Below are 26,554 nucleotides of genomic sequence, written 5' to 3'. Positions count from 1 at the left end.
AAAAAGGAGCCACCATTTTAAACTGTCACAATCGATAACGATATTTGCATCAACAGCTGTTTCTGCGAATTCGCCATGATAGAACAACACTTAAAAATACACTTCTCTCAATTCAACAGTATTCAATGCAAATAAACAAAATATTTGTGTACAACATATTCTTAGAATAATTTTATTACCATTTTGTAGTACACGACCTAAGCGACAGAAAAGAAATAAAATTTTTTAAAATTTCGCCAAAGCAGTTAAACTGCCAGCTGATATGCAAATTTCTAAAGTAGGACAACACTTAAAAATCAAACAGGACGAAATAGAATTCTTCAAATTATTTGTATAATAATTAAAAAAACAATCAGTAATAATTATTATGAAACTAGAAAAGCATACTATTTAGTTTTCCATGTTCTCGCCAACAAAATAAATGTTTAAATGCCTAGCCAGAGTTGTTAAACTTGCAGCTGATTCGCCGCCTTTTTGTTTTCGCAATGTAGAGCAACACTTGCAATTTTTTGTTGTATACTCTTGTTTTGTTTTTTTTAGTCTTTCCAATAAGAGTTGGCTTCAATTTTAGCATAAGGAAATAGTGAACATACAATAAGAAAAAAGATGACGACGTGGGGAAATATTTGTCGCATCTGTAGCAGCCCCGCAGAATACAATATATTTGCCAAAATACCGACATATTTACACGGTTCACACAACGAGTATCTCAACTACCAGAAGCCAATCAATGTTTTACTTGAAGAGACAACGGGACTGAAGGTATATGTAGAAAAAAACTACTAGTTGAAATTTTCAAGCAATTAAATTGGGTTGTTTTACTAAAATATAGGGCTCACATGATGATGGCCTGCCTTCAAACATATGCGCACTATGCATATCGTATTTAAAACACGCTGTAACATTCCGTGAACAGTGCATTAAAAATGCAATCAGCCTCAAGTTAATCGAGATATATCAACAAAAGTCGGGGAGCAACAATAAAGATGCCACTGCTGATAAAGAGAACGAACTGTTTACGGCGGATCAGCTGCGCTACGTGGAACAGCGACCAGTGGACAATCTGCTGCTGAACAACAGCATCAAGCTAGAAACAACGGACAAAGTGCACAAACAGCTGCTCAACCAGACGCTGCCCCAACAAAGGGGAAACAATGGGAGTGGGAGTGGAAATGGTAGCAGCAGTGGAAGCGGAAATGGAAGTGGCAACGAACAGCGAATACACTTTCTAAATGCCTTGCTCAACAAGCATCGCAATTCAGCACAAGTAAGAAGAAATTTCCACTATAAATTTATAAATTTTAATTACTCATCCTTTCCAGGCGGAGCTGCCTTCGACCAGTGCTGGCAGTGGCAGCGGCAATGGCACAGGCGAGGACGAAGACTACGCAGCAGTCACCTCTAGCGACGACAACGAGGAGAATGCTCTACAGCGCAAACACAAAAACTGTTACAATTACAGCGAAACGAACTTCGAGGAAGACGATCCCATGGAGCAGGCGCAGCTGCGGGATATTAAAGTCAACATACCCGAACCCATGTGGAAGGAGCGCAAGTGTCCGGCATGTTGCAAGCGTTACATGCACGAAGATACGCATCAATTGCACTTGGACAACTGCGTCGAGTATCAGTTCTTTAGCTTTGCGGCCGAGATGAATCGTCTGTTGGACATCAAGCAACAGAAGATGGTGTCGCCACACGAGTTCATCAGACGCATGATATTTGCGTTGCACAAAATATGCACTTGGTTGCAGGAACATTCCATAGACGCGCAACTGGCCGATAAGCTCAATCAGGTGAAGATCACAAATGGCACCAGCGAGAAGGCAACTGAACCCGCTCCCGTTGCTGCTCCTTCGACGGCCATAAAGTCAACCTGGTTGGGACCACTTAATACCGAAGACGATGCTCCATTCACCAGCTCCTTACTGAAGCTAAGCGGCAGCAATACGCCGATTACAGTGGAGAACAATGTGCTCTATGCCATTGAGCGCAGTGAGAGTCGCAATTCGCAGCAGTCCGGCAAGAATCTGGTGGTCAAGAAACCCATTCCCATCCGATGCTCAGCGACTGCGACTGCGAATGCAGCTGCTCCGCTGTTGCATGAGGAACGTGCCTCGTTCCTCGAGAAGTTGCAACGTGCCACAGTTACGCCACAGGATTCGCCCGTGCCTGCAGCATACGGTTCCACATTGTTGCAGCCGTTCTCTGCAGCCCGTTGCAATCAGTGCAATCTGGTATTTGACTCCGTCACTGAGCTGGAGATTCACAATGTAAGGCATCACAATGTGCAGAGCAACGGCAATAATAATAATCATAATAACGCTTTGAATGCCAAAGACAAAGACGACGACGCCCAAAGACGTCGCATAATCGCCCTGTTTGAAGACGACATCTAATTGATTAATGTTTCATTTGTGGCACGTATTTACTTTAATCTCATTTTCATATATTCCATATAATCCTAAGTCTGAGTAGTGCTTTCGTTTCATCGTTTACTTTAATCTCATTTTCATATATTCCATATAATCCTAAGTCTGAGTAGTGCTTTCGTTTCATCTTTTATTTTAATCTCATTTTCTTATATTCCATATAATCCTAAGTCTGAGTAGTGCTTTCGTTTAATCTCGTCCATTATTTGTGCTCTCATTTGTCCATTTCAATGTGGTATTTAGTTTGTAATTGATTGTAATTTGTATAATTTGGCGTAATTGTCTTTTTAGTTGTAGCACACATTATTCAATCTCAATCACATTTATGTATTCAATTCAATACTCCGCAAGGGGCAAGAATCCGTAGTATTTATAAAAACAATTTTATATACAAACGAACGAAAGGAGAATAATCAATTCCCAAGAGCATACGAAATCGATTGTGTCAATTGTTTTATTTTCGGTGGCGAAATATCTGAATATTATTTTTTTAAACTAAGAAACAGTCTGGAGTTCTTTGTTTTTTATATTATCAATTCAATTCTCTGAGGAGTTTAAATTCTCATTTAATTTCTGGTGATATTATTTAATAGTAAGAGGAATAAATGGGTTCTTTAATCTAGGAACAAATCAGGAATTTCTTCGAATTTAATTCATTAAATATTTTATATATACAGTTTGTATTTCGGTTATATGCAACTTTAATAAAGCGAAAGGATTTTGGTAAACAACTTATCTGCATTTTATAGGCAAAGGCCGCAAATTGATTAAAAGTACAATTAATATGCAAAATATTAATATAAAATTAAAATTTCAGTTAAAGAACCTGTTTAATTTGTGTTTGTCTTTTACGAAATATTTTGCATTTTAATAATTTCACAATAATAATTGATTCAGTAATAATTGATTTTTGATTTCGATTAAAAAACAAAAACAAGAAAGAAAGAAAAGCCCTCTATCTATAATTGTGAATAAAAGCAAAACAATGCGGTATTCATACTTAAAATATACCAAATGCTGTATTTGGTATATTAATATAGTACTACATTCTAAATGTACCACAAAGTGCACAATATACGAGATTTCCAGTGTTAACACTTTATTTTCAGTTCAAAAATACAATTTGCATCTTAAGTATTTACAATAGAAGTATTCAAAATACAATTTCTTCTTCAACCTTCTTGCTCTTTAAATTTTTCAAATTCTCTACTAAGAGTTCAATTATATTAAACACTAATTGGACAATCGTAGACTCTTAACTTTCCCAGCAGCTGTTCCTTGTTGAACAAATTTAAATCCATAAGATTTCTCAGCAATTGCAGCAGATCTTTAGTCAGATTAGCATTGCCCAGAAGAAATAGTTTGTTTAAGGCATTGATAAGGTTCTCGATATCCATCTGTTGATTCAATTCACTTGAAGAAAGTGTTGCAAAGATGTTGGAGAGCACCTGCACTCCATAAACAATTGGCAATTGCTGCTTTAAGTTATTATAGTCCAACTCTGAAGAGCTCAAAAATTCGATGAAATGCTGAAGCTTTGACACACAAAGCTTTGACTCCAAGGCAACAAGATTCAGTTGGAAGACAATGTACATGTAGTACTCTCCACCTGGTTGCGTTGGCTGCTTCTCATGCAGATGCTCGGCAATGTAACGACGATCCTCAGCAGGCAACAAGCTTCCAGCATGTGTAGCAATCAAGTGTAGACAGATTCCCGCATCTTCAGCGTAATCCTGGACATCGCTTGTGTACAGCTTCCACAGCTTGGTGGCCAGCTGCATTTGGAGCAATGTTTTCGCCGACTTCTGACAGCTGGCTAAGATGTTGGCCAATGTCCACAGGCAACTGCGTTTCAGACGCGACTCCTGGCTGTTTAAATAGGTGACCAGATAACTTCCAGCCAGTGTCGTGATCTTTTCACAAACATGCGCTTCGCCCAGCGAGAGGTTGCACAAGCATTCGGCAGCATCAATTTGCCGTTGCACATTGGTACCTGCAACGCAATGTTTTAATTCAAATGTAAACTATTAATTGAAAAGTGATCTTACCCGTCAATTCCTTGACAATCACCTGGACAGCTCCTTGAGTGGCAGCAAATGCGTTAATATTGTCGTTGCTCTGAAGAAAGGCGTGACTCAGGCGATACATGTCTTCGGTGGTGGCATGTTTGCGCCGCTTGATGCGACCTGCCAAGCCGTGGACATCTTTAACGCTCAGATTTTCCAATTCTCGTATCTCATCTCGGATTTGTCCCAATCCAAAGCGTAGAGCATCTGTTGCATTTGTGCGCAAGTCTTTTCGCTGGTGCTTGGCATACTCGCGTATTTTATGACGCAGTGCAGTGTCTTCTAGTCGGAGCGAAGCAGCTTGTGGAGCAGTCTCCACTTCCCCACTTGCTTCCAACTCCATTATTTTCAAATGCTTACAAGACTTTTCCCGCTATCAGCTGTTGCATAGAGCGAAATCGTAAACTCAATAGAGCAACACTGGTCAATAGTTTTGCTTATTTGCCTCGACAGGGTCACACAGTTCTGCTATCAGCTGTTTCCTAGAGCAAACTATATTTGTTGATTAGTAGGGTCACATTGTTGCAGAGCTCAAACAGTTGCATAAACAGAAACAGAGTTAAACATTAATTAAAATGTCGTTAACAATATTGCAAAAACTGTCTCTACAATGTCTGAAGGCAGAACAACCGCTGCTAAGTAAGTATTAATTGTATGTGAAAGTTCATTCGCCTAATGAAACGATTTTAGCAACGGTACGAAATGCCAGTAAGAAGACCGGCGGCAGCACGAGGAACAAAAAGGGACACCCGCGTCCAAAACATCGTGGGTGGCGTGTGCTTGACGGTCACTACGTTTCGGAAGGCACCATTCTGGCTACTCAGCTGACAACACGCTTCCATCCTGGACTAAATGTGAGTTGTACTACTGGAAATAACTCAGGGCTAATGTATATTTAATAGGTTGGCTTTGGACGCAATGGTACTTTGTTTGCCATGGAGCATGGTAGAGTAATCATGAGCTGCGAGCCCCTCGATCCCAATTGGGAGCACTCTTGGGTGCAGCGCAACTACGCCGGCCGCCAGGATCAAACTATTTATAAGAAGTTTTACAATGTTATTCCTGAAAAGCAACATCAGCGTTTTCGCCTAGTCGAGGAAATATAATTTGTTAACAATTATAAAAGCGTTGCATTTTGCAGGGTGGTGATAGTTTATTTATTATATTAATATAATGATATGCTGCATTTATTCTTTAATTTAAAATTAACTAAATTTCTGAGCAGTCAGTTGGGCTGCCCGGTTTAGTGTTGAAAAACGCATAGCGGTATTTGCAAAGCGGCACAGTGTGACCACTGATAGCGTAGTATTTGCGCGCCTTAATTAGCCTATTTATAAATGCAATATGCAGCCACGCTGTGCTAATGTTTGCAAATTTTCGTAAATCTTTAAGTAAATAAGTACATATTTACTTGATAAGTATTTCAAAATCTAAATAAAGAGAAGGAAAAGGTAAATTTACCACGTAGTAATTCGCAACGTATTAGCGAAATAATAAATTCGAATTTACTCTTATAAGCAGAAAATCTTCAATTGGTTCGTCATCAAACACGAACAATCAACATGGCATCAAATCCGGAGCCAAAATTGAACCCGCGACGTCAATGGACCAGCCGAGAGTGTGAAAGCATTCTCAATTTTATGCGTCATCATCCCTTTGAGCAGCCCACGACTGTGGCGTATTACAAGATGATGACTCAGGAAGTTAATCCCGAATTGGATTATATTCTGGTGCGCTGCAAAGTGGCCAACATGATCAAAGGCTATAAGCGCGCCAAATTGCAAAAGTTGAAGAATTTCCCATATTATAAGCAGTTCCAGGAAATATTCAAGAAGCCAAAGCCAGTTGTGGAACGCTTGAAGCTGAGCCCCAGTCAATTAGATGCAATGACTTTGGAGGATACCGACGATAATGATGAGGATAGGAAATTATTTCAATTCCCTCAGACGGCAGAAACCTCCGCCCAAATACACAGCGAACATATCATCGATCCGGAAAACATTGTCGAGCATCCACAAAGCTCGGAAATGCTGGAGCAAACATTAAACCAGGAATTCGCCCATTCAGATATTAATCAAGTGCCGTTGCAAAGCAATACAATCAACGATCCGCTCGACTTGAATGCCCTTCTTAATACTAAAAATCCGCAAAGACGAAAGTTCCTGCTTGACCAGGAGGTCAAAATAATGGAGCTCAATCTGCGTGAAAAGGAGCTCCGTTTAAGATTTTTCGAGGCCAAAACCCATGGGCAATTGGTGCGTCTCAAGATCGAATCGAAGGAACGCATCGCTATGAAGAAACTAGCGCTTAAATATGGAAGAGAATAGATTTAGACAAATTTAACTTGTCATGTTTATATCAGGAATACGTACATTCTCATACTTATTAGTTTAGTCTAGGCAAATAAATTCCATTAATATTTTGTTTGAAACGAAATATGACTGCGTTTTATTAAAGAACAAACCGTTGAGCGTCGTTTTTAAATTTGGCAGCTACAATCGATGATTAACTAATATTTATCGATAATTAGAATCGTGGCCGCTAATAGTATATTAAATACGTTACTACCTTTTTTTGTTTTGTTGAAAGTATTTTTTTCAATAGTACGAAAATGTACTGCATGGAATAACGTAGCATGGTATTTTATGGTATTTTTTTTTTGCCGCATGGTTTTTTCATCGCTGGTCACTTCGGTTATTACTATTGCCGCCTGCCGCACACGTGTTTGCGTCGTAGCACATTTTATTTTTCATTTTTATTTTTGTGACTAATAAAAACTTAAGAAAAGTAAAGCATAATGGCCGACGTTGCAGAAACTACACCAGCTGAAGTTAGTGCTGAGCAGAAACCAGCAGAGAAAAGCACAGAAGCTGAAGAAACCGTGGAGGCCGGCAAAAATGGTGATGCAAAGAAGGAAGAAGGAGGCGCTGATGAGCCAGCTGCAGCTGCTGCCGCCGAAGGCGAAGGAGATGCGGAGAACAGCAAAGAGGAGCGTGCCATTATAAGGCAAGTAGAGTATTATTTCGGCGATGCAAATCTGCATCGCGACAAATTCCTCAGCGAGCAAATCTCAAAGAATGAAGCCGGTTGGGTGCCGCTCTCGGTGTTGATCACATTCAAGCGTTTGGCATCGCTCACCACAGACTTCGAAGTGATTGTGAATGCACTAAACAAATCAGATAACGGCCTGGTAGAGGTTAGCGAGGACAAGCAGAGCTTGCGTCGCCATCCCGAGCGCCCAATTCCCGAGCACAATGAGGAGCGTCGCAAGGAGATTCAAGAGCGCACCGCTTACGCCAAAGGTTTCCCATTGGAATCACAGATGACCGAGATTCTGGACTTTGCCAATGGCTTCGAGAAGGTGACCAATGTCACCATGCGCAAGCACTACGATAAACCCACAAAATCATACAAGTTCAAGGGCAGCATCTTCGTCACATTCGAGAAGAAGGAGCAGGCCAAGGAGTTCATCGAGAAGGAGAAGTTGGCCTACAAGGAGCGTGAACTGCTGCGCAAATGGCAAGTGGATTACCTCAAGGAGAAGCAGGAGGAATATGCCAAATTGACCGAGAAGCGCAAGAACAAAAAGGAAGCCAAGCCAGAGCCAGCAATTGAGCTGCCCAAGAATGCGATTGTCATGTTCGAGGGTGCTCCAGATACCGCAACGCGTGAGGAGATACGCGAAGCCTTCGAGAAGGTGAAGGACTTTGATATCGCCTATATTGAGTTCAATAAGGGCGACACCAAGGGCTCCGTGCGTCTCACCGAAGCGGATGCGGCCGAGAAACTCATTGCCAAAGTGGAGGAAGCCAAGGTAAGAAGCAAATGATTTGGCCATTCTTAGCAGCTCACTAATTTTATCTCAATTGCAGCTTAAGTTCAACGATGAAGTGTCGCTGACGCTGCGAAAGGCCAACGAGGATGAGGAGAAGCAGTTCCTGGACAAAGCTATTGAATTCATCAAGAAGCGTCGCGACTTCTCACGCGGCAGAAACAACAAACGCTTTGGTCGCAAGCGTCATGGTGGCAACGACAACAGAAACAACAAGCGACAACGCCAAGAGTAGCGACACCTCGCCCTTTACTCCTCCACACAATCCTTACCATCCTGGCAAAATGAAAAACGTTAGCTCTAGTTGTTAGCTATAAGCAATTCAATTCAATCCCAACATCAATCCTTGTGACAGACTCAATTGTTACGATTACTCGTTTTCCAGTAGTAACATTAAGCATTAAGCGAGATCACATACACGCATCCGTGATGTGTATATAGTTTATATATATATATATATATTATGAGAGGAACTCGTAAATTATTCTACTTTACTTCTGTTTTTCATTTGCTTTCGAGAATACTTAACAATAAATATCAGTTTGTAAAAATCTGCATGTCCTTTTCTTGTGAATTGGTTCATTTTCAATTGTAATAGCTGCAATTAGGATCCTTAATAGGTGTCCTTTTACATTACTACAGGATATGCCTTAAAAAAGCAAAATTTCGTTAAAGGACATTCGTTTTTAAGCCATAACTTGAACAAATCCTTAAGGATCTGGCAAGGACAAACTTTTTTGTAATCAGCGTGAGCAAGACTATCGATCGGCATTCAAACATTTTAAGGATATTACAAAAATTTACTACTGAAGATTTTTCAAGGGGTAAGCATAGAAAAATTGGCAAAAAATCGAAAAATCCGGTGTATCTCGGCCATTTGAAGGACGATCGTGATGTCCTTTGGCACAAGGATAGGTCTTAGAAATACAAACTGATTGGCACACTAAAAAGGACGAATGTCCTGCAAACAGCCAAGTTACAGGGACATTTTTGTATAGAGAAAATAGCGTATATCTCGGCCGTATCCTGTTTGATCCTTGCGAGTCCTGTGCCAAACGAGAGATATTGATGGTGCCTATCATCGTGCCAAAGGACATTCCAATCGTCCTTGTAGTTCTCGAGTTATCCTGAAATTTTTGATTTTGATCAATTTCTCATGGCCCTCAGAGTGAAAAATTACAAGTGTTGGATCCCTAGATGACCCCATATTTTTTTGATGCCAATCGATAGATATTGAGTATACAAATCGATTGCAACCAGTCCGGTTTAAGTCTATAAGGATTCACAGGAGTTATGTCCTTTTTTGTTTTCGAATGCGGTGCTGCATTGCAACAAAATGTAAATTTTTTGTTGCATACTTTTGGGCTGAAATTATAAAAGCCTACTGTGGTCTTGTCTGATGTGCAAGGCAGTCTCCGATTTTTGCTGCATACTTTTGGGGCTTCACTTTAAGCAGTTGTCGCAGTTGATCTTTTGCATAGCATACTTTTAAGAGGTTATTATCAAAGAATTTACTTTTTTTTGCTGCATACTTTTACTGCACATTTTTGTACAAACGCGTTTTAGAAACCAATGAAAATCATTTTATATTATTTTATATTTTTGCTGTTTTTGGAAACAGGTATTTTGTTGTTGAAATCGACAATTTTGTGTGTGTTAACAGAAGACTTGGTTTTCTTTATATTTTAGTAGTTTTTTTTTTTGTATAATTTTTTATTGCTGGTTTGTGTATTTTCGTTCTTTGTGTGTGTGTGTATATATTCTTGTTGTGTATGTGTGTGAGTTTGTTAAATGATATACAATATAATTTGAACTTAAAAACAATAAAAAATATAATCTGCAACTTCATAAATTACAATTATTAAATGCATAATATATATATATAAATTACAATAATACGCGGATTTGGAAACAAACGTGTACAAAACAAAACGAAGAAAAAGAACATAAAATTATCAAAATTTTCCATTTCTCAATATATATAGACAATTACGAATACGAATATATATATATGCATGTAAGTATATGTATGTATGTATATATATAAATGTAGATTATATAGCTATAGTAGAGTAGAATCTAGTTTCTGCTTCGATTGCAACTAAATGTAAAATTAATAATTCATTTATTTATTTATAGTATGTATAACTTTAACGAACGTGATCGGAACCATGATCGGATTCATGCTATAGTCGAGGGCATAAATCGCCAGATAGATGCTTATAGATTGCATATATATCATTGAGGGATGGATGGGGGAGGGGGGCGTGGACTTAATCAACATTTATACATATAAATTAAACAATTACAAACAACGTATCTCTCTTGTATATATCTGGGTTGGATCTATAACTATGTAGTATGTATGTATGTATGTGTGTGTATCTATCTATGTATGTATCTATGTATGTAGTATGTATGTAATGGTGGGGTGCATATGCTCAAAGCTAAACTCTAGCCGAAAGAATTAATATACAGCAATCAACTTAAACACTAGACTAACGATCCTTTTTCTCCTATATCTGTCTGTCTGTCTCTTTCTCTATCCCTATCTCTATTTCTGTCTCTTTTTCTTGCGTCTCTCTAAGCTATGTATACAACAGTCCATTCAATATATATATATATGCATAATTAAGTATATAGTTTAGTTCTTTTGTTTTTCATTTTATCGTTTTTCCTAGTTTCCACCAGATCCTGGCGTCCATCTTTTGGTTTACTTCCAGACGGGCGTCAGGTCCAGCGTGAGATTCTGTATCGTCCGATTGCGAGCCGAGCTGCGTTTCTGCTTCACCGAGCTCGTGATCTCGTTCACCAATCCCTGGCAATCGTGACAGACTGTCACCTGCTCTCCACGCAGATTCTCCTTCTGATCCTGCTGCGATTGCGCCAAATGGCTGCCAGATGAGAACAGCGCAAATCCTCGCGAGAAACGCGATCTAAATAAGAAGAGAGAGAAAGAGTTTAGTTTGTGAATTGTGGATTGCTTGAGCTTCACTTACTTGCGCTCCAGCGTGCTGTTGTTGGAGAGCGGTCGATACGCCGGACTGTTCACGGGCAGACTTCGCGGTCCTTCCATGCTGCGGGACATCGCGTTGTTGTAGTGCAGCTGCTTCGGTTGCACTCCCGACGGTCGCATGGCCGAAGAGTAGGAGGCAGACATGGATGCCTGATCGTGTAACGCCTCCACGGCTTGTCCAGTGCCACTTGCAGCTGCAGCAGCAGCGGCGGCAGCAGCGGCAGCTGAGCCAGGTCCCACACTAATCCCTGGTGTGCTCATGTTTGATCTTTGGTGCTTGGGCGACGACGGAGCGCTGCCCACTGTGCTGCGAGCCTGTGGAGAATTAATACAAGTATTAGTAAGAAGATCAACGATCTAACCCTAATCTGACCCTAAGAAAGTTCTATATAAACTTTCGTTGAATAATGTCGTATGGTAATTTTAGATAACGCTTTCTGAAGTGTTTTTAAAAATGTTAAAGGGTTTCTTGAATTTCAATTAATGCTAATTATACCCACTACTAGAGGGGTATTAAAGTTTTGTGCCTGGAGGAAAAGTATGTAACAGGCGGGAAAAGGAATCTCCGATCCCATTAGGTGTACATTTTATTGATCAGCGTAAAGTGTAAACATCATCAAGTGTAAATATTACTGATCAGCGTCAACAGCTGAGAGAATATAGAGAATATAGGTCTGTCTGTCCGTCAAAAGTAGAAGTTAGAAAGAATTACTTTTGTATGGCTGACAATCTGGTATATTTTGTATTCTTTGGTATTTTAAATGTATTATTTTTTAAATATACCAAATTTAAATACCACAAAAATACTAAAAAATGTCAAAGGATATATTCGGTACATCGCTAGTACATTAATATACCAATTATAATCTTTTCAAAATATACCACAAAAAATATTTGGTATATTTATACCACAAAAAATAGAAATATACCAAATATATAATATTGATAGTGTGTTAATGTACCAATTATAACCTTTGACAATCTGGTTTATTTTGTATTCTGTGGTATATTTTAAATGTATTATTTTTTAAATATACCAAATTTAAATACCACAAATATACTAAAATATATCAAAGACTATATTCGGTACATCGCTAGTACCTTAATATGCCAATTATAACCGGTATGTTTTGAATGTATTATTTTCAAAATATACCAATTAAAATACCACAAAAATACTAAAATATTCGGTATATTTGTGGTACATTAATATACCAAATATATAATATTGATAGTACATTAATATACCAATTATAATCTTTGGTATATTTCTAGTATTTTTGTGGTATATTAAATTGGTATATTTGAAGAATAATACCGCACACTCTCATTCTTTATTCTTAGGTAGTGAGGATTTCACAGTCGAATACACTCGACTCTAGCTATCTTGCTTGTTACAAACCTATTATTTTCAAAATATACCGAATTTAAATACCACAAAAATACTAAAATATTTGGTATATTTATATTACATTAAAAATATGTATATAATATTGATGGTACATTGATATACCAATTACAACCTTTGGTATATTTCTAGTATTTTTGTAGTATATTAAAATGGTATATGTATTTGAAGAATAATACCGCACACTTTTAGGCTTTTATTCTTAGGTAGTGAAGATCTCACAGTCGAATACACTCGACTGTAGCTATCTTGCTTGTTATGAATTTTATAAAACAAATTTTAAAGCGTTTCTTGAATTTAAATTAACACCTATTGTATTAAATATTATAAAATTCTTTTAAACCCCTAATACAAATCGCTCTTGAAATCGATTTAATACCTATTATAATAAATATTTATTCCTCGTAATTCCCTAATAGAACTCCCTCCCTTCAAACTCACCTTACGATCTGACTCGGAGCGCAGCAGTCGCTCGATGAGCGACTTGGGGAACTGATCGTCCATGATGTTGCCCGTCGAGGCGGAGTGCAGCTGATGCGCCTGATGTGCATGATGATGCGATGGCGATGGCGTGCTCGAGCTGGCAGGGCTGGAGAGCAGCGAGGGTGAGATCAAGACGAGGGGCACGTTGCGGAAATGCTCCGAGGGAATGCGCATCTTGGTGTAGCACTTGGCGCAGACGGTGCGCTGGCAGAGTTTGCACTGAATGCCCCAGGGACCGAGGAAGGAGAAGCGTGTGCGGAGGCAGAGGAAGCAAACGCGACGCTTTTCAACATCCTCCTTGACACGCACGTCCATGGGCAGGCCCTCGAGCTCGGCTTTGGTCATGACGGAACGTATGTGAATGATCTCGGCCAGGGTAACGGACAGACGATCATCACCACGTTCCATCCAGGTCTGTTTGTCCATGAAGGACTTGTTCCATGGGCCAAGCGAGGATGTTGAATGCGACGTTGATGCTGCTGCCTCGCTGTTGCCACCGAGTTGAGGTTGAGGTTGAGTCTGTGACTGCGACTGAGGCATCTCTGGAGTGCTCTTCAACTGTGGATGAAATTGATTTGTTAGCTGCGTCATCACGTTGAACAATTGCACAATTATTATTGCTTACCTCCTTGTTGTTGACGTCATCCGTCGATTGACGAGACTCGGGACGCGTCGGGGGCATCGAGTGCGCCTCGTCCAGGTTGCTCTGGCATCCCACGATGGTGTGGCGTCTCGAGGAGCCGCGTCGCGACTCGCACTGCGTGGCAAGGTCATAAGCTGGGAAGGAAAGAGAGAAAAAAGGCAGAGCGGATGTGGGGTTCATTAGTTTGCGATTCTATTTATGCAGTACAGTCAACATGGCGTATGCGTTATATATGTGTGTATGTGTGATGTGTATGATTGAGTACACATTGCAAGTGGGACAATCGATAACGATAACGATAACAAGGCATTCACTAAAGCGTACAGCAAGCAAGCAGGCGACGTGAAAGAACTGATTAATAATCGAAAAGGAATTAACTTAATCGAGAAGTACTTTAACTATTTACGAATTTAAAATATTTTTGAGGCATACTTTGTAATTTTAGTTAGCAACAGGTATTAGATGTACTTTTTTATGGTGCTTTGAATCAAATTTCAGGTATTAGATGAACTTTATAATGGTGTTTTGAGTCAAATTCGTTTTATGAAATTACTTTTATGCGTCGATTTGTTTATTTTATGTTATAATTTAAATTCATTTATGATTCATGAAATTTCATTTATGGGTCGATTTATTTATTTTGCTTTTATCAGCAATGTAAGATAGCTATTTAAGATTATTGTTTATGTGTAATTTGAATAGTTTATAGGATGAATAAGAGTTTATGATGATGAACCCGATTTAGTCTTTGATTGAGCAATCTTGCTTTCATTATATACAATATTATATTTAATCAATTTATTTTAGTTTTCAGTTATTTATAGATATTATATTTATATTTAGTCAATATATTTATCATATTTAGTTATTCACAGATATTAGTTGTTAATTCAATTACTAAGAAAGGTGTTCAAGGTGGAAAATGTGTTTGAAATGTTATTGAATGAAATTTCTATATCAGATATTCGCTTGTATTATTTCTAATAGTTTGATGGTGATGATGAACAATCCAGCTTTTCACTTTTCACAAATTTATATTTATTCAATTCATTTAGTAATTTATAGAAATTTATTGTTAATTCAATTACTGATCACAGGCTTTAAAATAACTTTGAAATGCGTTTGAAAAATGTGTTTGAAAAGTTATTGATTGTGATTTTCTATATCAGATATTCGTTTATATTATTCCTTATAGTTTATAGTGATGATGAACAATCCTGCTTTTCGTTATACACAAATTTATGTTTAGTCAATTATTTTAATTAGTTATAGATATTAGTTTGTTAATGCAATTACTAAAAAAAAGTGTTCAAAGAAACTTTAAAGTACGTTTGGGAAAGTTGTTGCGATGTTCTATATATATATTTATTTATATTATATATTTTCATAAATTATATATTGTTATACATATATCCGTTTATATTATTCTACATAGTTTATAGTGAACATGTTTTGTATGTTCTTTATGCAAATATGTTATTGGTTATTTACAAAGTTTAGTTTAGTTGTGTTGAACTTTCGATTAAAAACTTTGTTATGTCAGCGCTTTATGAGAATGATATTTGAAAGGACATTTTCAGTACGAAAATTACACAAAATGCGTATTTACGGAATGATGAATTGATGTTTATTCGAGCAACAAATTGCTAAAAGAAATGTGTGTGTGGAGGCAAGCAGAAGATAAAGCAAAGGACATTTTTGTCACATTTCATTCAGAGTATGGAAATCATTTCCTATATATGGAGATATTTACATTCCAGCGCATTATCGAAGAATCTGTGATATTCGTCCTTTGTCAAGGCTTGTGCATGCTGTTGCTGTTGCTGTGATTGCTGTTGCGGCAGCGGGGCGTGAGGAGGCGGTGGCTGCTGCTGTGATTGCGTTTGCAGCTCTTCTTCTGCCCAGCATTAAAAATAGTGTTGCATAGTTTTAGGCAGCGATTGCAAAGTTTCGTTTCGTTTAGTTGTCGCGATTTGTTTCGTTTTTTGTTGTTGTTTGTTTTAAGCGTATTTCGTTGAAAAATATATATTGAATATATACAATATAATATTATATTATATAATTGAATTAAAGCACAATAACCAAAAGAGTTTTTAGTTAGTTAAATTATAAATTGTTTTTGCTTTTCGCTTTGTTTCCATTAATTTAGTTTTATTGCTTTGTATTTTCTTTTTTACAAATATTTCGAGATTAAACTTTTTTCTTTTTGTGTATGTGTGTGTCTGTGTGTATTTGTGTGTGTGTGCTTCCATAACCACACCAATTTTGCTTTTCCACTCAATCAATTTGTTCTTAGTGCGTGTTTTGGCATAATATAATACATATTTTTCTTCTTTTTAAGTTTATATTAATTAGTTATTGTTTGTCTTCTTTGTGTGTTCAGATCAGTAATTAATAATTAAAAACGATCAAATACCTTTGATTTTTTTTTAGAGGGGGGAAGGGTGGAAAAAGTAAGAAATAAAAACGTTATAAATTAAAAGTAAATAAACAAAAACCACATCATAGATTAAAGCATAAAATAATACTTAGTTTGAAGTGCATTTAAAGAGCCGAGCGAAGCAAGTGCACAAAGTAAGCAGGAGACGCGAAATTGCAGAGAAATCGTTTGCTGGAACATCTCTCAAATTCAAAGGAATTCACAATTCTATATTAAACTTTATTCATTGGCTAAACTAGCTCATTTGCTTTCTAGAAGTATTCCAATTTCTTGTACATTTTCATATTCTTTTCTATATTCATTTTCTTATTCATATTTGTGAAACTGTTTTTTAAGAGAATGCAAAAGAACTAAACTAATATTATCCAAATTTCTTGAATAAATTATTCAGTAAAGTTAGCACGAAAACAAAAGACTTTTTGCTACTAATGAATTAAAGTTGTTTGTTTTAACAAAGCTTAAAAATAGGTCAATAATTTGCTATACAAAAGAGGCTGTGGAATATTTTTAATATGATATGCGATCTATTTTTATCACATATCATAATCAAAATATTTACGTCTTTTGTCTATCAAATTATTGAACCTATTTTGTTGCTTTGCTGTATTTAATACTTTTTCACACTTAGTTGATCAATTTATGGCAAACAAAGAAGTGCTTAACATTCCCCTTTATGTATTTCATGGTCAACTCAAAACTAGTTCAACAAAATAACTATTGAGTATCAATGAAGCTGCCTCTAACAAAAAGCATCATTATCAAGCATGAGAAAGCATCTTACGAATGGTATCAATTATCAACCTAATAATGCTCTGGCTTGCTGTTCAGTTGTTGTATAAATCTATCAACTTAATAATACCTTTTATAAGTAGTAAAATCTATTTCAATAAGTATTATATGTAGTATAATCTATCTATCTATAAGTACTGTGTGAAATTCAAGAGCATCTTTAAGATATCTGAGCTATTGCTTGCTGTTCAGTTGTCGAATAAATCTATAGTCTTAATAATATCTATTATAAGTAGTAGTAGTAGTAGTTGTGTGAAATTCGAGACTATCTGTAAGATATCTAATCTATTGCTTGTTGTTCAGAAGTCGTATAAATCTATCGTCTAAATAATAAGTAGTAAAATCCATCTATCTATCTATAAGTATTTTGTGAAATTCGAGAGTGTATTTAAGAGATCTAAACTATTCCTTGCTCTTCAGTTGTCGAATGCATCTTTCATCCAAATAATATCTTTTATAAGTAGTATAATCTATCTATCTATAAGTATTGTGTGAAATTCGAGAGTATCTTTAAGATATCTAAGCTATTGCTTGTTGTTCAGATGTCGAATGAATCTTTCAACATAATAATACTTTTTATAAGTAGTAAAATCTATTACAATAAGTATTATAAGTAGTATAACCTAAAATAATAAATATTGTGTCGAATTCGAGACTATCTTTAAGATATTTAATATATTGCTTGCTCTTCAGTTGTCGAATGCATCTTTCATCCAAATAATACCTTTTATAAGTAGTATAATCTATCTAACTATCTATAAGTATTGTGTGAAATTCGAGAGTATCTTTAAGATACGTGCTTGCTTAACACCTTTTCGGATCGAGTTCAGATTGGTGACACTCTTTTTCTCTGCTTGAGTAAGTACTCAAGTGGCAACCCTAGACACTAGAGTTGCCCAGAACGTGTTCCTTCATGCCTTGTGCACTCTACCAAACAATATCGTAGCTAATATCGCATTTCTCAGATACTTACTTGTGCGTCTCGGTCGCATTAAAGTCGCCGGGGAATCGTGCCTCGTCTGGCTGCCGAGCATGTAGCCTCCGATGGGATATGGTGGCATCTTGGGCTGCGAGTAGCGATGCAGCTCAGCGAGATGAGCCGCAGCTGCCGCAGTGGAAGCTGCGCTGCTTATGCTCGATTCATCAAAGAAATGCTCGTCGTCCTATTTAGAGGTAGAAAATATTCAATGAGTTGATCAGTTAATTAGTTGCATGCCACACACTGTGAGGCAACTTACCTGCAACTTGGAGAAATCCACTTTGATGAGCCGCTGTCTGGAGCGCGACAATGTTGGATTTGTTGAATTTGGAAGCACTTGAAGAAGACAGAAAGAAATTAAATGAGATAACTTTTAATCGTATGGGAAACTCTTCTTCTATGGGAAAAGCCGGTTCTATTGTGAGTGCAGCTTTTGATTAGATTACATGCGAATTGCCAGTTGCATAACTCACTCCCCTTCACACTCTTCTTCGCTGTCCCACCGGGCGTATACTCATTTTGCAATTAGACAGTCGAGCGAATTTTACGTTGTCATCGTCGGCTTCAGTTTCTTTTCTTTTCTTTTCTTTTCTTTACTTCTCTGGGCAGTTTGTTGTTTTGTTTTTAGTGCCTCAACAAAACCGTTAACATTAACTTAACGCATTTAATAGTTCTACATGTTTCTTCCCCCCTCCTTCTCTGGCTGCCTCTTCACTTCATCTTCACTTGCGCAATGCTCGTAAAAAGTGCTTGGGAAATTAACCCGAAGAGCATGTTTCTTGTCTTCATGTGGGGTCACACTTTGGATTATCGCTGCGATGCCGACACGGCATTATTCAGTTATACACCCGTCCCCAGAAATATTATTATTATGGTTATTATTATTATGCTTAGCGAGTGAGAGCTGTGACTAAAAAGCTGCAAACTCGACTTCAAACTGCGCTTTTGAGTTGAGTTGAATTTATTTCCCTAGTTTAAACAAATTTTTTAATCTATAACACAATCTTTCTATATACCCTTTTCCCCCTAATTTACAGGGTATGCAAAACAGTCTAGACCACATTTATTATTGCTAAAAATATTTACTAAAGAATGCTGAAGCAGCTCTCTTTTTTTTGGACTTCGTTATGTATTCAGTTTTAGTCTAAAGAGGTGAGTTTAATTTGGGGGAATTTCTAAGAAGCGGACACAACTTTTTAAATAAAAGTCATAAATGTTCTTAGAACTAGACGCTGTCTAGACGAATCCTAAAACATTTGCATGCACGCACTTGAATGAAGAACTTTAATGGGAAATTTGGACATATCGAAATATTCAAATGAATGTGAATTGTTTGATAGCTAGAAAAGGTCAATTTATCACTCTTGAAATGCGATTCTTATAGCTATGCTAATAGTAAATAATCTAATACAATCCCAAATATAGAAACAAAGTAAATGTCTTAAAGAAAATTGAAGAAAAAAACGCAGACTCTTTAATTCTCTAAAAGAGTTTTCAGAGTTTTCTTAAGGCAATCATCATATAATTTGTTTAATCTTAAAAACGAAAGGCTTTTCAATTGAATTATATTTGTCAGTTGACCTAAAACATATAATATTTTATATATAATTTAATTTCAATGAATACTTGAATTTGAATATATGCTAAAATCATTAGTAAATTAAGAAAAGATTGGGATCCTGGGATGTAATATATGGGAATTAATTGAAGGTAAAGACAAAACCGATTTAGAATGGAATCTGTTCAGGGTTTTTAATTAGGAATCATAAGTTAGAACATCAGAAGTTTAAGCTAACAACTTTGAACTGTTAGATATTATGAAAAATGTGTTTAACATATGGTCTTATTGCCAACTGACAACTATAACTCAAAGAACTTAAAAACCTCTTGTTTTTCGAATAATACAAATCATATGATGAGTGCCTAAAGGCATCCTTAAGGATCGGAGGGTTAAAAGTGGTTTGAATAAATGTTAGAAACTATAAAAAATATAAAAAGGTTTAACTAACTAATATAAATAAAATCAATTGAATTTGAATATGTGCTAAAATCATAACTAAATAGGGAAAAGATTTAAAAGATTACAAGAAATTGAATGTATTAATCTTGGAATTGAATATGCACTGGAAAAAAGACCAATTTCTAAGATCAAGAGCATTCTTCTTAAAAACAATGTTTTTGAAATAAGACTACTTTAGGAACAAATTCTTAAAGCTAAGAACATTAGTCTTAAGCATGACAAATTTTCATGAGAATTTATTGGAGCTAAAGGCGAAAGCATATTACAATGGAAAATTTTTAGTGTTTGTAAATTAAGAATCCCAAGTTAAAACATCAGACGTCTAAGCTACTAAATTTAAGTTAAGCTATATTCAGAAATTTTACTCAATTTCCAATCTTAAATTACTTTAATAATGAAATCAATTCCCAAATTCCTTCCTAAAAACTGGTTTAATTCAATTCTACCAAAGTTAATTGACCAGCTTAGAAAACCCTCAAACAAATGGGCATTAACTATATGGAACAGCTAACTTTTGGCCAAGTTTAGAGCCTGCAATTAGCAGTTCTGACCAAGGATCCATTACACTTGGGAGGCGACTCCAACCCTTTCTTCTTCTTAGTTGCCACACTTCACTGAGCAGTGAATTTTGCTTAGAGCCAAATGCACCTTCAAGGTTTTTGAGTTAAGAAACTTGCAATGCGAGCTGTGAAGTGTTGCTGCCACAAGGTGCAAGCTGAGTGTGTTGTGGCATGCAAAGTTTGCTCCTTAAATGAACTGCACCCCTCCCCCCTCCCCTCGGTGTTGCACACAAATTGAAAGCAGGTCAAAGCAAATTCGGATCGGATAACAAGTTTTTTTGTTTCTTCGTGCTACCTTTTGATGACTTGACAGCCTGACGGGGCTTTGGTGTTGGCGGATTGACAGCAGCGGTTGCCGTTGCTGTTGCACTTGCAACACGCGGCGCAGCACGTGGCGTTGGCTGTGGCTGCGATTGTGATTGCGATTGCGATTGCATTGGCGATTGCTGTGGCGTTTGTGTTGTTGCTGTTGCATCGTCTTCGGCGTCGAGTTCCGTTTCACTGCCGCAGTAAAGCGTCGCATCGCTTGCAACATCAACAATGTCCGCGTTGCGTACAACATGATGTGGATGCGGATGATGATGCGACTTGAACACTGAGGCGGCTGTTGTGCGTTTGCCACTGGGCGTCGTCAATTGTTTGGCATCCATTTGAGTTGAGTTTTCCTTCTTAGCTTTTTCTTTTCCTTTTTCGTTTTTCTAGGCAAGCATTGCCCCAGTCCTCCGGCCACTGTTGCTCCACTTTCCAGAGGACACTTTACACTAAGGGAATCACTTTACTTCACTCACTCTCCCTCTCCCTTTCTCTCTCTTTCTGCTGTGTATTTTTCACTTTTGCACGGTTGCATTCAAGCTATCGATCCGTAGCCAAAAGCAACCCTCCCCCGCCCCCGCGCGCTTGTATTGTTTGCCAGTCGTTGACAGTTGTGTCGTGTGTTCCTTTTTATTATTACAACTATTCCTTTTGTTGTTGTTCTTTTTGGGGGTGGTTGTGCTGCGACTGCGACGACGGTTGAGTTATTGACTGATTGATTGTGCGTTCAATACTTGAAAACAGTTTGTTAATCGGGTCGTTTTCATTTTCACTCGCGCCACGCGTCGCGTCTCTCTGCCGCAGCACAGCCACAACAACACCGATGCGACACCGCAGAAGCTTAACGCAAAACTGTCGAGACGACATTTGTCTCTGCTTCTGCACACACACATGGGCTCAAGCTCAAAAGCTTTCCTACGCTCTGCGCATGCGTTGCGCTAAAGAGAGCGACGTCGAAAGAGAGAAAGAGAGCGCTTTAAAGAGAGCGCACGCTTTGTTTTGGTTTTTGACATTTAAAGCATTTGCATTCGCTGCTGTTGTTGCTTTTCTTACGTCACGAATTTACGTTTGCGAGAAGCCGCTTTTGATGACGTTGCGAGGGAGACAGAGAGAAAGAGAGAGACGACAAGTGCGTAAGCACGATAATTGATAAACTTTACAACGCAAGCTAATGAAAGTGAATGGCACTTTTTAAACTGTTTCTAACGGTTATTCGAATCGGTTTGTTTACGCTGTGCTTAGTCATGCGGCCGAGTGAATATTTAAAGAATTCACTGCATACTTTTGGGCTCTGCATGTAAATTTGAATTTGCAGTCAGCGCACGTGCGTATGCAACACTTTTTTTCGAAATCGAACACTTGGCAAATACTGTATTCTGTCTGTCTGGCAAATAAACATAACCCACGGCAGACAAACAGAGTCGTTGTCATCATTATTATCAGGCAACTGAAATCGTCATCATCATCATCATCAGCGATGGCTGCATCGTTGTGGTTGTCGTGCCGTCGTCGCTATCTTTGTGTGTCACAATTTTGCACGCTTCCTTCAGCAACAGCAACGATTGGAAATTGTTGCCGTTTTTGATCTATGCTGGCATGCGCATGCCGGCAACGGCAATTGGCCAAACAAACACAAACACAGACAGACAGGCAGCCAGACAAATAGACAGACAGACGACAGGCAAGGCAATGCGATGCAATAGCTAGAGGGGGTGAGGGGGGAGGTGCAACGGACTGGGGCGTACAATGGGGCACCGACAAGTGCAGTGAAAACTTTTGTTCGCAGCTAACAAGTTTTTTTTTTCTACTTCTTTTTATTTCTTCTCTTTTGCGGCAAGCTGACAGGCCGCCGCATGTGGATGACAACAATTTATGAGCAGCTGGCATTTAAAATTTTGGAAAAGCATGATGACAATCCTGCCCAGACAGAAGGTAGCACACCCAAAGGCAATAAAAATGCTTGTAAGCCACACATAGAATAGCTACTAAACAAGCTATTGGCAACCCTAAGTCAATAAGTTGTTTGGGAAGTGGGTATAGGAAAGGGGGAATTACGTATATAGGTAAACTCTTGTTATCCCTATAGTAATAAGATAATTTGTAGGTAAACTTTTAGTAACCCTATATCAATAAGATATAGCAAACTACATATGGAATAGTAAATATATAACCTCGTGATAACCGTTATAACAAACTAAATTCGGAATAGTAAATATATAATCTCAAATAAGATATAGCAATTTAAAATATTTTGACACTTTTTTTAGAGAATGATGGCAACTCTTTTAAAATTATTTCCTGTCTAGACAACCCTTAATTATTATTCTATTAAAATAATTGCCTATCTAGACAATCCTAAATTATACTTCTCACTAATTCATAGAAATATATTTTCTGAATTATATATCTTTAGAGCTGAGATTCTCTGATTTACAAACTAATACAAATTAAATAAATAAGAATATTTCTTAAAATCTTTTAATTAAATGAAGTATTTAAACATTCCTAAAAACATTTGGCAACGCTGGTACACTAAGCGAATAAGCTAAAACTTTTCTGATATTAAACACCCAAATAATCTTATCTGTAACCCCTTTTGAACTCTGAATAATCTTTCAGAAATGATAATGATAGCACGCCCATTGAATTATTTACTTTTTCTTTCTCATAAATTTTGATGTTCCATTACCTTTTTTCTTTCAAATATTTAAAGTTCCATTGAATTATTCACTCTCTTTCTTTCCCAAATATTTAAACTTCGGCAACTTTGATCCTATCATTAAATCCTGAACCCGTTATTAGCATACTTTCTTCTAGATATTTATTTAGTGTATACTCTGTGTATTCTACCAAATGCATATTTACTTTTTTAAAAGTCAACACTATTTTTTTGTGAATTTTTTCTGTTAAAATTTGGAACTAGTCGAACGTGTAAAAAGTGGAAAACAAAACAGGGGAATTTTACGATTTGTTCTGATCGAAAAGTACTAAAAATCTCAAGTTGAAAACTAGGGGAGAAATCATTTCAAGGGAATATTAAAATTGCACCTACTTTTCTGCCTGAGATTTGGCGATTTTGGCGGTGTTATTTGCTTCAGTTCCTTGCCTTTGCGTATCGATTCCATCAACTGTTCGCGTGGTGAGGGAATCAGCTTCAACGGCGGACCCAACTGACGATCAGCGGCCTAGAAGATGGAGAAAGATTGAGGTGAATAGAGAGAGTAATGAGAATTGGGAATGGGGAACACACAAACACAAACACACACACACACCTTTTTCAATGGTGGCCGCGACCTGATGAAGTCCAAGATCATCGCATGGGCATCCTTCTTGACACGAGGCGGAATATCTCCATTCACCATCACCTTGCGCAATTGATACTTTCTGCGGTTGCCAACGAGAATGGGGAAAAATCACAGAGGGAATTAGAAATATTGTTTTGTAGAAAGAGAAATCTCGATTTGCGGTTTTTCTTCTCAACAAAACTCACTTGGCTCGTATGTCGCCCATGAGTATCTCGTAGGGCGTCAGCTCGTATTCGATGGGCGTGCGCTCGTAATTGCGCTTCTTCAGTCGCACTCCACGTCGCAGCTCATCGATTACCTGCACCCAAAAGCGTGCCTGCAAACGAGAGAGAAAACAAATACATCATCACAGATTAGATTGTGTCTCAGATAGGGGAAAAATATAAAGCTGGTAATATTTTATTTTATAAAAGTGAAATAAAAAGTAAAATAATAATATAGAAAAATCAGTTACAAAGGTGCAACTACAATATAAACAAAAAAGACTGCAGCAAAAGCGCTTCTATATTAATTATTCTTTTATTCTTTCGAATTAGAAAGTAAGAGGTGCACAATAGCATAATTTAATCGAATTTATTTCCTTATTAAATCTTTCAACTTTTGTTTTATTTTCTTTTCTTAATTGTTGTCAATTTTATCAAAACAAACAAAACAACAAACAAGTGCGATAATTTTAAAATATACCAAATATACCGCAAAAATACTAAAAATATACCAAAAATATATTTGATCTATTAATAGTACATTAATACATTAATAGTACATTCAAAATATACCAGATTGTCAGCCAAAACAACTAAGAATTGATTGCAGTATGCGTTTTTCTATAAATGATATCTGATCGCAACTTTATTATTGTATGCATACGAAATCGTGGCAAAAATTTGAATTAAACTTGATCTTATCTTGAGTATAGCTGTATTTCTTATAGTCTTTGAGGTGGTTTCATACGAGTGTTTCATACGAACAGACAGACAGACATGATATCATTTCAGTTAAGAATAAAAATAAGTTGCAAAGGTGCAACTACAATATAATCAAACAAGATTTTAGTAAAAGTATATTCAAATTTATTATTTTTGATCATCTGTTAAAGTCTAGAATTGGAAAGTAAGAAGTGCACAAATTAATTTGTTCCTCAACTTTAGCTTTATTCTGTTTACTTTCAATGTGATCAATTTTCTTACAACAAACAAAACAATAAACAAGTGCGATATTAATTTTAAAATATACCAAATATACCACAAAAATATACTAAATATACTAATATACTAAAATATACTAAATATATTTTTAGTATATTGATAAACAAAGTACTGCATTCAAAATATACCATAGACTGTAGAATATACCAAATTGTCAGCCAAAGCAACAAAGACCATACAAAAGTTTTTCCTAAATAACTTTTACAATATTTATCTGATCGGATACTACTTTTTCTCTGTGGTACATATATTTTTTGCAGGCACTGAGTATAATATATATATTAAATAATATTATATTATATTATAATACCTTTCTACCCCAAGACTTCAGTAAAAGTGCATCTAAATTATTTATTCTTTATCTGATGCAGTTTCGAATTAGAATGTTAAAAATGAACAATTGCATAAACTAATCGAATTTATATACTAAATAATTTTGCTCCTTAACTTTTGCTTTATTCTCTATACTTTCAATGCAGTCAGCTCTTACTATAGAACGATTAAAATTTAATTGACCTAGTAATTGCTTTTTACGACTTTTATTCAAGCGATAAAACACATTCTAGAGCTTGACAGAAATCTTAATGAATTCTGATTTACTGGCAATAATTTGCGTTAATTTCAGTTTCAGTAAAACACTTGAGAAAAGTCTTTGAAAGTTGTGAACTATTGATGCTTACTATATTTCTTTTCAGTATTTAAGTTTTAAGATAGTTTCGATTGATTGACATTGATTGATTCAGCATTCTTTACTACTTTTCATTATTTAACTGAGTTTCGATAGACTTCAGCATTCTTTATAACTTTTCATTATTTAACTCAAGTTTTTATTGAGTTTCGATTTATAGATTTCAGCTTTTTTTTTTTTTACTTTCCATTATTCAACACTAGTTTTAACTTAGTTTCGAGTGATTGATTTCAGCACTTAGTAGCAGCTAATTTAATTTAATTGAGGTAATAAAATTTAAAGAGGCAGCATGAATGAATTTCAAGCAAATTGTGGAGCATGCATTGCAAATGCTTGAGAGAAGACATGCAGTTGTTCAAGTTGTGCAAAAAGACAT

General features: G+C 36.8%; 6 protein-coding genes across 10 annotated transcripts in view; 4 read left to right on the top strand and 2 right to left on the bottom strand.

The window, feature by feature from the left end:
- Nucleotides 1–497: 497 nt before the first annotated feature.
- Nucleotides 498–2,999, top strand: LOC117565238 (uncharacterized). Its single transcript, XM_034244246.2, has 3 exons — nt 498–762; nt 833–1,267; nt 1,323–2,999. The coding sequence occupies exons 1-3, from the start codon at nt 607–609 to the stop codon at nt 2,397–2,399; spliced, it is 1,668 nt and encodes a 555-aa protein (XP_034100137.1). The 5' UTR covers nt 498–606; the 3' UTR covers nt 2,400–2,999.
- Nucleotides 3,000–3,658: 659 nt separating this feature from the next.
- Nucleotides 3,659–6,051, bottom strand: LOC117565360 (transmembrane and coiled-coil domain-containing protein 6). The gene is made up of 3 exons (XM_034244422.2): nt 5,960–6,051; nt 4,481–4,990; nt 3,659–4,425 (listed from the first exon to the last, which is right to left on the bottom strand). Exons 2-3 carry the CDS (start codon nt 4,839–4,841, stop codon nt 3,659–3,661), a joined length of 1,128 nt encoding a protein of 375 aa, XP_034100313.1. The 5' UTR covers nt 4,842–4,990; nt 5,960–6,051.
- LOC117565361 (39S ribosomal protein L27, mitochondrial) lies at nt 4,981–5,623 on the top strand. The gene is made up of 3 exons (XM_034244424.2): nt 4,981–5,137; nt 5,189–5,352; nt 5,401–5,623. The coding sequence occupies exons 1-3, from the start codon at nt 5,074–5,076 to the stop codon at nt 5,602–5,604; spliced, it is 432 nt and encodes a 143-aa protein (XP_034100315.1). The 5' UTR covers nt 4,981–5,073; the 3' UTR covers nt 5,605–5,623.
- LOC117564051 (uncharacterized) lies at nt 5,825–6,934 on the top strand. Its single transcript, XM_034242668.2, has 2 exons — nt 5,825–5,949; nt 6,020–6,934. Exon 2 carries the CDS (start codon nt 6,061–6,063, stop codon nt 6,823–6,825), a length of 765 nt encoding a protein of 254 aa, XP_034098559.1. The 5' UTR covers nt 5,825–5,949; nt 6,020–6,060; the 3' UTR covers nt 6,826–6,934.
- Nucleotides 6,935–7,184: 250 nt separating this feature from the next.
- On the top strand, nt 7,185–8,881 carry LOC117565028 (la protein homolog). Its single transcript, XM_034243975.2, has 2 exons — nt 7,185–8,312; nt 8,371–8,881. Exons 1-2 carry the CDS (start codon nt 7,296–7,298, stop codon nt 8,563–8,565), a joined length of 1,212 nt encoding a protein of 403 aa, XP_034099866.1. The 5' UTR covers nt 7,185–7,295; the 3' UTR covers nt 8,566–8,881.
- A 1,585-nt stretch (nt 8,882–10,466) lies between these two features.
- LOC117563361 (protein spire) overlaps nt 10,467–26,554 on the bottom strand; it is a 64,448-nt gene continuing 48,360 nt past the window's right edge. For 2 of the 5 annotated variants that reach the window (XM_034241652.2, XM_052002064.1), the window contains 9 exons: nt 24,471–24,601; nt 24,253–24,364; nt 24,033–24,165; nt 18,348–18,424; nt 18,083–18,272; nt 13,863–14,014; nt 13,196–13,795; nt 11,330–11,661; nt 10,467–11,266 (listed from right to left, as the gene is read on the bottom strand). In XM_034241652.2, coding sequence (XP_034097543.1) covers nt 11,044–11,266; nt 11,330–11,661; nt 13,196–13,795; nt 13,863–14,014; nt 18,083–18,272; nt 18,348–18,424; nt 24,033–24,165; nt 24,253–24,364; nt 24,471–24,601 — 1,950 coding nt within the window. In that variant the 3' untranslated portion in view covers nt 10,467–11,043. Of the gene's footprint in view, nt 11,267–11,329; nt 11,662–13,195; nt 13,796–13,862; nt 14,015–16,030; nt 16,297–18,082; nt 18,273–18,347; nt 18,425–18,746; nt 18,902–20,963; nt 21,807–24,032; nt 24,166–24,252; nt 24,365–24,470; nt 24,602–26,554 lie in introns of those variants that run through there. The other 3 variants (XM_052002065.1, XM_034241655.2, XM_034241656.2) reach the window with 3 other exon arrangements.

Source organism: Drosophila albomicans, chromosome 2L (genome assembly GCF_009650485.2).
Source record: "Drosophila albomicans strain 15112-1751.03 chromosome 2L, ASM965048v2, whole genome shotgun sequence".
In the NCBI taxonomy this organism is placed as follows: Eukaryota; Metazoa; Arthropoda; class Insecta; order Diptera; family Drosophilidae; genus Drosophila; species Drosophila albomicans.
This window is presented reverse-complemented; position numbering and strand designations above follow the sequence as displayed.